The sequence below is a fragment of the Acanthisitta chloris genome, unplaced genomic scaffold, assembly GCF_000695815.1.
Source record: "Acanthisitta chloris isolate BGI_N310 unplaced genomic scaffold, ASM69581v1 scaffold38355, whole genome shotgun sequence".
NCBI lineage: Eukaryota > Metazoa > Chordata > Aves > Passeriformes > Acanthisittidae > Acanthisitta > Acanthisitta chloris.
In genome coordinates this window covers 28,293-38,512 of record NW_008676125.1, presented here as the reverse complement: position 1 = coordinate 38,512, position 10,220 = coordinate 28,293, and the positions used below count along the sequence as shown (strand labels likewise).

Genomic DNA, 10,220 nt, shown 5'->3' with positions numbered 1-10,220 from the left:
AATGTACAACTTATCTGCCCATAGGACATTTCGTGTTTACTCAATCATTGGTACCATTCAAATGTGACAGAAGAGGTTTATTTCTTCCCTCCTAGAGCAAAGTTAGAGTTATGAACCAGCTCAAACCAACAGCTGAAACATGCACCAGCATGCAAGTGTTCACAAACTGCAAACAAACTCCAACTTACTAGTTGACTCCGAACTCAAAAGTTCAGAGGGTCTGAAAACAATTAAGGAACAGAAGGTGAAGATAAATTAAAAAATACCAAGAAAATTAGTTGACATGAAATCAGCTCCCTCAATGTACTGCACATATTACTCTTTCATCATTCAGTCATCAGAATATCAAAAGGATGAAGGATGTATATTGAATCAGTTTCTCAGAAATGTTGAGGATTTTTTTGTAAAAATTAATAAATAAGAAACATTCTGATGTATTTCCACAAAAAAAGACTGAAGGTTAGGTCCATCCTCCAGCTTTTCCTATCTTCTTACTCCAGTTCTTCCTTTTTAAGTAACAGATTTGAATTCTCCTAGATCAGCATCTAGGACTAATCTCCAAGTGTGACTTGAAATGCCCTCTCAAGTCTTTAGCAAATACTTGTAGTCCCATTAAATAAAGGAAATTACACTGATACACTTGGAAAATAAGCATTCATTAATGTGCCTGGAAAACCTGAATGGCTTCCAAGCAAGCTTGGAGAACTGGAATTCTTTTTTCCAGTTGTCACCTCATGTGGAAACAGTCTTTAAGCCTCCAATGAAACATTCATATAGGAAAACCATGTGGATTCTTTGTTTGCTTGTTTAAAAGTCAACATATTTCTTCCCTCTGTCCAAATCTAAAGGCTGGCAGTGACAGCACAGACTGGTCATATGCAGACATCTATACAAAGAACTTATTTCTACATGGCTAGTCCTCAAAATTGATCCATTTGTCAAAAGAAAACTAGGGTTAGGGTAAGTGGCTGAGAAGCCAGGTTCAACCTCTTCTACTGTCTTCCTTAGTTTTGTCTAAAAGGTGCTCCCTAGACTGCTGGAAATTCAGAAACACCACTTACATAGACAAATTCTTCAAAACTAATCTTTCCATCTTTATTCTTGTCACCGTCGATCATGAGCTTCTGGATGATCTCTCTCACTTTGTATCCAGGCAGAGGCAAGTTGGCCTCCTTGAACAGCTCATGCAACTCGTAGTCACAGATGAACCCATTGCTGTTGAGATCTGAGGAAAAGAAGAGGCAGCAGAAAGTTTTAGAAATGTGCCAGTAATATAACAGGGCCAACCCTAGACAGCAGGGCAAAAGCACAGCCCCCATGCCCAAGAGCTTTATGGAGAGCAACCTGCACACTGGAGACGTCTACACACCATGGGGGTTAAGAAGGAATCTCCTAGAATGGCCTGTCTCAGCATACTTGTTTTGAGGCCACATTGCACAGAGCATTTGTCTTTGCTGAAAGCAAGATCCACACAGGGTATGGACACACAGCAGGATGCCCACACCAAAAACACCAAGGAGTACACTATTCAGTGGACACCACCATGAATACACCAGGAACCAAAGGCACTCAGTAAATAAACACAGCACGTACCTAGAGAGGGTCCTAGCCCAAGCCATGAGACTTCTCTGGCTCTGGGCAATGGCAGTTTTGAAGCTGGGCTGACCAGGATGACTCTCAGTACACATGACCAAGTCTGGTGTAAAAGTTTCACAACAGAACATCTGCGTTTTCATAAACAATCTCCAGAACATCTCTTTTTACATCTAACTGCTGCTGCCTTTGCATGTTAAAAATAGACGGTAAGAAACACAGCACTTCTTACTGTCTGAACTGAAAACACTAAGTCAGCTCTGCATTCACATTTTTATCATTCTCCGTTTAACACAAATTGCAACCCAATATTTTATTATTGCCCAAGAATGGCCTGCAAGGACATTTGCTTTCACAGTCAATCACAAAGCCACAGCAGCACTGCTCTGTGAGACATTGTCACCTACTAGGTCGAGGAAGAAAACAAGAATCTAGTGTCAAACTAGAGCTTTACACATCAACAGATCCCAAACCCTTTGGGGACATCACATCTACTGACCACACATAGCGAATCCAGCAGCCCCAGCCTTTCTTCAGGCAAGTGAGGTTTTCCTGTCACTGAACAGTCAGAGTTGGGTGCCTCCTTCCTCAGGCTAAGGAGGATGAGCAGACTGTGTGGTTTACAGCACAGCTGGTACCCAGGCTTCAGCAGAGTCCACAAGCAGACAGCATTGAAGCAGTTGGACAGCCCAGGCTTACATATCAAGACACAAGCATGACACTCATCCTTGGAGAGACATTCAGGGCAATTACCAGCTCAGTAGTGATACTGAAATCCCTTTGCTGTAGGCAAGTGCTACAGACAGCCCAGGAAAGCTAATTTAGTGCCTGAGCTGCCATCTCTTCCCCAGGCCCAGGGCTGTGGGGAGATTATATCGGACAACCCTTTGAGTATCCTGGGATGAATCCTATCACTTCCCACAGATAAGGGGAGGCTACTAATGGATCCCTCTAAGGCACCAGAGTTAAATTCCACTCAATCAACAGCTGCTGCTGGCCAAACACCCTCCCAGCCTGCAGGCTGCTGTGGCTCCCCAGGCTGCAGAATGGAAGAGATGCACCCGCTCCAGTAGTTGGTTTTGTTCAAGAGGGAATCTCACACCAGAGCTACTGGGATAAAAGTATTTATGCTTAAGGGAGATACTTTCAAGAATAAAAGAAAACAAATTGGGATAGCTCTAAAGTCCAGGGTTTGGGTTTTTTAGCATATTTTGAAGGTCAATTTACTTTTAATGAGGTGCCAGTGTGGTTTTTAGGTTTTGTTTCACAGCAGTGCTCCAGCAAGCAGCATATCCACACCACCACTTCAACCTTCCTCGTTTTCCTGATCCATATAGGACTAAGGGATTTAAAAACTGTTTTTATCAGTTAGCAAGAAAGGCAGACTCAAATGGTTAGTGGCAAACATCCAACATCACCAGAGCAAACCTGTTACTCCCTCCTACACCCCAGTCCATGTCTCAAACTAAGGAAGAGCATTGATTCAACTGGATTACTAAATACATTAAACTACTTTACAAAATGTCAGTGTTTACAATAATGGTGATGAAACAAAGTGGTTTGAGGCAATGATTAATGATACCAACAGGCTGCTATCTGGCCTTCAATTTTAGACTTTTATTCCAAAATGATATAAGTTTACAAAGGCAAGCTTTATTAACAGTCCAGCCTGAGATGTCATGAGCAAACTATTTCCCGTCTAGATAAATCACAGCTTCTTCTATTACAGTATTTTTATTACTGAACCTAGCTCCACAATGTGCACCTTTTCCCTGCCACACAGCCAGTGAAGAAAATCAGTCAAGAAGGGATTTCCTAATCTCCATGGCCTATGGACCTGAACCAAAACTCTTCTTTCACCCTCAGCATGCCTACAGCCAATACCCCTTGCTTTAGACAGTGCCTGACTGAACCAAACACAAGCCCTTACCATGCTGCCAAATTAAGCAGGTAAATCCAGAAACATTTGTTTTCCCAGGATATTATGGAAGAATAATTCTTACTCTTCCAATCAATCCACCACCTAAAAAAGTAAGTTTTACATCTGTCCAAATGTTAGGGCAGATGTAAGCAGTAGACAGAGAAAAAGACTTCAAAATACATACTGTATCCTTGATAGGATCACAGGTGTGGTTCAGCAAAGGTTTTCCTTTTCACATGTCTAGGTTAAGCATTCAGAAGTGCTTCTCAATAAGTCATGAATATGCCACATCTGAGCCTATTCAGATGTGAAAGGGAAAAAAACTTACATGGTACTTCAAGAGGCAGCAGCCTGTTGGGTGAGACAGCAGGGAACTGAGCTCCAAAGTCCACAACTCCAGTGAGGGATGCACAGATTAAAGGATGCTGAAACCTATTTAGAGCTTGGTTCTAAATGTGAAGTCCTGGACATCTTTTAAGGGTAAAACCTAGTAGTAAAAGTTAATCCCAAGCCTTGCATTTGTTTCAGTTTCCTGGAAGAACAGAAACCATAACTTTAAAACACTGAAATGCAACTGAGGGGTTAGCCCAGGTTGATCTGGTCCATCCACACTTGATCAGCAGATCTCAGTCTCAACCTGAAAGAATCAAACCTGGCTGCAGGGCAGATATCAGGAATTTAGTCCAGTCTGGGTCAATATCTGTCCATTTTGAGAGTTTTATTAATGCCTGCAATCAGCATCTTCTCAGTCCTTCAGGTGTGCCTAGTTCAAAGACAAGCTTATCTTTGCTTACTGAAAAAAAAAAGTATAAAAAATTAGCAGCTCTGCCACATGAAGAGCATTCCAAAATCACATTAATATGTTAGCTCACACAAGTCAGGAGCACAGCACCAGGAAAGATGGTGCCCATCAGGAGGGGCTGCACACTAGTGGCTCTCAACACCTACACTGGGCTCAGACAAACAGCACATAATGAAGTGTGAAGGACACACCTCACTCAAACCCCTTGGTTCTCAAGATTTAAGTTCTTCCAACTCTTAATATCCCAAACACCGACCAGTAAGAGTTACTCTCCCATTGCATCCTGGGAAAAAAATGAATCACTTATTTTCTTCATAGATTAACAGAGCATCTATGTCGCAGATACTTAGGAATGGGATTCACAAGCAAGACAGGTCTGCTGGTTGAACTGCAAGATCCCACACCAAGTTACTGGTTTTGCAGTAAAAATACTCTCAAGTTTTAGCTTCTTGGCCACAGAGGGGCAGATTGAGTGTTGAAGCCTGGTGGATGTACTAGCCCATGGCTTTGGCTTGGTAGCAAAGTAATTTTAACTAGTGATCAACTATGTAGTGGAAAATGGACCTGTTCTTAACACGTCAAAAAGCCTGACATGACAAATAGGCCTGAGACCCCTGTCCCACAAGACAGCTACTTTGCTTCCTGCTGTCTCTGTTCCCCTTCTGGCATCACAATCAAATGTACAAAGAAGTAGAACTAAAAAAAAAAGTCACCTCTGCACTACCAGCAAGTTCCAAAATTATTTCCAGTGTAATTGCAGGCCCAACATATGGTGCCTTGCTGGATGTCCTGCAACAGGCCCAGACTTCAGACAGAAGGTGGTCTAAAATCCCTCTCTAACAAAATCTGAGACGGTATTCAACAGCTGAAGAGGCTGTCAAAATAAAAGCTATCCCAAATGAAATCTTTCGGCGGCCAGCCCAGAATCAGTAATGGAAGAAAGCAAAATTGTTTTAACAGACAAGCTGCAGCCTGGACTCATTATAGTCTGCCTGATGGAAAGGAAACTACAGCACATCTGAAGTTTCCTATTCCTACTGAAAGACGCATGCACGCCAGCATGCTCAACCTGGGAAAGGTCACTGCGGCGATGCACAGCACCAGCCTCAGCCCATAAGCAGGTGGCGCAGCAAAGCCGCACTGAAACCCAAAAGCTGCTTCAAGCTCTGGCTCAGCTTCCTCCCGACAAGTACTTAAAATAGCTTAAATAACAGGATGCAAGAGGGGAAAGTAACCCACACGTTTCCTTTTAAGGATATATGCTCAGCAGGACACACTCTAGCAGGATCACAGATCCCTGTTTGCCCTAAGCGAACATTTCAGAGCATTGTTTTACCACCTTGCAGCACTGAACAAAGTGTTCAGCTGGGTTATGATTTTTGAGTACTTCATGTTTCCAGAAATGATGCTTATCGCTGCTTATCTTAGAAGCAGGGAGAAAGAAGACAAACAGAGCAGGTTTGCCAATTTTGTTCTGCCATGCCTTCGCTCTGAAGTGCCACTGTTTGGCCAGTACACACATACCTGTTTTGCAGAACAAATTCAGTGATCCACTGAGATCTGGAGCAACTTGCTCTTCTCCCACTAGCCTAGACAGTTCCAATGCCCCATTTAGTTACTTTTCTTCAGATATCACAATGCTTTCTTTCCCCCACTGCTGTTTACCACTTGGACCACGTCCAATACAAATACCTGGCTGTAGGACGTTGGGAGCTGCTTGTCTGTGCTACAGCTGACTTTAGTGACAACCTTAAACAGTGGTTTCTCACCTGTGGACTGCTCTAATAAGCAGTAAGTGCTATGGGACAGGCTTTTGCTGGCTGTCAGAGAACAGCACACCAGCTGCATGGGAGAGGGAATACCTTCAAGTGGCATGAAAGGCAAGTGGTGACAGAGTACATAGTAAGACAGCTCACTGCCTTTCAGCATCACCAAATGTTTCAATTGAGTCCAGCTGCACACAGATATGCTAGTCAAACACACACCTTTAAAGTCCCATCAACCTACACATTCAGAGCAGCAACTTGCCCCATGCTAGAGTTAAAGCAGGTCTCCAGGAAGCCCATGCAGCTCTGCATCAGTGCAAGACACATCTTGGTGAGCAGGAATCACCCTGTGAAATGTCTCCTTTACAACATCCTAGAAGCCAAACAGTTGCATTTTTCTATAACCATGATTCTCAGCTGTGTTCCAAGTCTTCCAGGCAGCTCAGAGAATTAAAACAGGCTTCATTTATGTAGCAGTCTTAGTCCAAATTTTGTTCACATTCACTAGAGATGGCATTAGAAGTTTGCAGTGAAAGTCAGTCACCCAACTAGCAACCAGTTCTATATCCCAGGGCAAATATGGCTCCTTTAGGCAAGAATAAAGGGAATGAGAGCATTAAAGACACACTGACAGGTGTGTCCCACATGCTTGCAGGCTGTACCATGCCTAAAGCACACAAAACAGAAAGCAGTTGAAAAGAACTAGCAGATCCCATCTCATTTGTGGATATGTCCAGGCTAATTAGCACATTCCTCATTAATATCTGAGTTTTGACACTGCCTCTATAATTTAAAACCAAACAGAGACCCACCTCCTGAGCAGGATGAGCTGGTTTCCTAAAACAAACCAGGATTTGACTTGGATTTCTCCATGTTGCCAGTGCAAAGGCAGACAGCCAACCTAATGGCAATGATTTTCTCCATACTAATGACAAAAAGCAACCATATGCCAGCTAGTTTAATAATTTTATATTTATCCAAGGACAGAACAGGCTGCCTGCATCCCAGCCTTATTGAGGTCTGCACTCAAAGGCACATGAGGCAGAGAGAAACACTATGGTCACTCATCTCTCTCTGTGGCAGCTCACTTCCACCTGCTGGGAATGTCTCGGGAAGAGTGAAATAGGACAGAGAACTGCATAAAACACAACCTGAAGCAAGTTCCACCAGGGAATACTGCTCTGTGAGAATCAGCTGCCTATAAAATTCACATTTCTCTCTGCAGATTGCAAATTTGAGCAAGTGAGAGTTTTCAGAGCTACCCTGATCTAGAGGGTGGTAACACCCAATACAAATGAGAGGTAGCTACCATTCTGTACTTATACCCAGTGCTCTACTGATGCCCATGTCCAGTCAGGAAAATGAAACAGTGGCTCTGACCTCTTGTGTAACTCGCTCCCGGCCAGTGCCAGTCCCGGGTGTGGTTCCCCAGCTGCATACACTGACCTCAGTCCCCATGGCTGTACTCCAGATCCCATCCCACCCCTCCCTGCCCCTTCTCTGATCTTCCAGTAAGCCGTATCAGGAAACTAAAACAGCAGAAAACAATTTTCTCCATGATGTCAGTTTTTTGCCCATTTCAGCTTCCTGAAGCAGCCTGCCAGAGGTTTCTGCGATGCCAGTGCAGGGGGAAAACTGGGAGGCAGGCAGAGCAGCTGGAGCTGTTCAGCCCCTAGAGCATAGCAGGCTGAGGGAGCTGAGCAGAGATAGAGCCACCAGAGGGCAACACAGGTGTGCTCAGACAAAGCCTTTATGATCACCACAAGTTGCTCCATAATGGCCAGGTAAACAGCCACTAATTCGGTTTTGCCCACAAGAGCCTCAAAATGCACCTGCACGAACCAGAAACATAGCACCTACATTTACTATCCACATGGCTCAGCTAATCTGCCAAAATCAACATCACCAGAACCAGGCACAGTGCAAGCACTGAAGTGCTGCCAGGGCCAAAGCAATGCAATATCTGTTTGACTATTTCTTCTGCTGTAAGGACCCAACAAAGCCCACCCTGTAGCAACAGCGCAAGGCTGTCTGCCAGTGCCCACTGACAGCCAGACTGCCCATGTCCCTGCCTTTGTGCTCCTTGGCTAGAAGTGACAAGCCAGAAGGAACAAGGCTGCCAAGGGACCTCTTGGCACAGAGACGATCACATGAGCAGCAGAATGCCCACATCCTGCTGGCACTGCTGCTCACAGGGATGGGATAAATCCACTGCAAATGTACAGCAGAGAGGAGCACGGTGCTCTCCTCACGGTGACTTACCAACTTTGGCAAAGGCCTCCTTGAGTTCCTCCAGCTCATCCTTGGAGATTTGCATAGTGTTGGCCATCTCATGAATTTAGGGAGTACCTAAACAGAAAAAAAGAACACTGTGTGAAACCAGGCTGTATTCAACCACATGCAGTTTCGAACAGCAGGATAGCAACAATCAGTACCAAGTCACTACAGTTCTCAGAAACACATTTATCTTTCCACTAAGAAAACAGATGTGTGAAACTCAGAGATAGGAAATACACTCCTTAATGAGTCAAAAATCCCATTAGCCTTGTTAATATTTAGCTCTGTGCATTATTTTATGGCTATGCTGTTCTGCACACATTAAGGTACCTACTGCCAGTATATTCCATAGGTCAGAAAAACCCACATCTCCAGGGATATTGCACAACTTTGAACAAAATCAGAATCCAGAATTAAAATATTAATGCAAGAGATACTGAATGCTCTGCTTGCCTGTCTGTCCCCTGAGAGCACACATTTTCCCAACCCAAACAAGAAAGATTCTGAACAATACCCAAAAAGGGTCTTTTGGCACAGAACAATATACCTGATACTGTTTGTAAAAAGGGAATAGTTTGCTTTTCTACAAGAAAGCTGTTTGAATAAACAGCTGCCTGTTTTCCCAGAGCCAATCTCCCAAAAAACTGGTTAAGGAACAGGCTGTTTGCACAGTCACTGATCCCAGAGCAAGGCACAGCAGGAGCACTGCGAGCAGGCGCAGCACAGCAGGCATCAGTCACGCTGAAACCCGCGAACGCATAAACTCCACTTTGATCAGAACTGCTTGGTGTTTAAGAAACAGAGAGGATGAACCATACAGTTCCTCCATCCATCTGCTATCATTCTCCTTTCCAAGCACTGATTAGGTGCCACCCAGCCAGCCTGGACAGGAGGTATGGGAGAAAATCCACGTCATCTTCCCACGACATTCATGACAGCACCATCAGATGCCCCGTTGTCTCTCTGGCCCATATGACCATGAGAGAGCAGTGATTGATGCAACAACGTGCACAGGGAAATCCTCATGTGTGTACAAAAAGACAGGCACTGACAATGTCGTTCTAGCACCCATGCTAACTCTAGCACAGGGTCTGTAAAAATGGGGATTTGGGCAGGCTCCATGCAACTTCAAATGGGATTTGCATCCCAGGATTTTCCAGCTCCCGCTTTGTTAGCTACTTTCTCTCTAAGTTGAGAAATAAAAGGTTCCTCCTGTGCCTATGGGAACAGACACAGCTGCCTCCTCCTTTGTAAGCAAACCGATGAGGGGTGGATTGAGGTTTACAGACTGTCAGAAGGCAGGATCCTGAAGGGGCTGGCTCTGGCTCCGGGCTCAAGTGACAAGAGGCTTATAGTTTCACAAATGCCTGTGCTCTGATTAGCAACCCTCTTTTTGTCTGAGGCTCCCAGCTGCCTTCACAAACGCTTGTTAGCTTAAGAACACAAGTTTGCCTGTAGCTGTAAATATTCATTTTCTGTAATACTTCTCTCAGTCTGGAAAGAATGAAGCTGTTAGAGATGAGAGCGGTGGGCAGGTGTGGCAGCCTGGGAAAGCAGCTCAGACAGGTGCTGGAGTAGAGAAAGTCAACAAGAAGTTGCATCACTACAGAGACATGAAGGAAAGCACATCAGACCCCTCCCAGAACCTACAGAGCTGCCAGCGGACACAAGATGTTGAACAGACAGTAAAAGCAACCAACAGCAAGACAACCAACTTCACCATTGGGTTCATTCTGAAAGAATGGGGGAGGAATCACAGCAAAGCTCCATCAGACTGACCAAGGAAAAAACAAACAACACTATAATAAATTTTTGTACTGTGCCATGGGTTACAAGTTAGGCTAGTTGACCAAGGAAATGC

At 44.3% G+C, this 10,220-nt stretch overlaps 1 protein-coding gene across 2 annotated transcripts in view; it reads right to left on the bottom strand.

The window, feature by feature from the left end:
• The window catches only part of PLS3 (plastin 3), a 20,863-nt gene extending 12,431 nt beyond the window's left edge, over positions 1-8,432 (bottom strand). For both annotated transcript variants that reach the window (XM_009076000.1, XM_009076001.1), the window contains exons 1-2: positions 8,345-8,432; positions 1,062-1,225 (exon numbers count right to left, since the gene is read on the bottom strand). In XM_009076000.1, coding sequence (XP_009074248.1) covers positions 1,062-1,225; positions 8,345-8,411 — 231 coding nt within the window. In that variant the 5' untranslated portion in view covers positions 8,412-8,432. The remainder of the gene's footprint in view (positions 1-1,061; positions 1,226-8,344) is intronic.
• Positions 8,433-10,220: the final 1,788 nt, after the last annotated feature.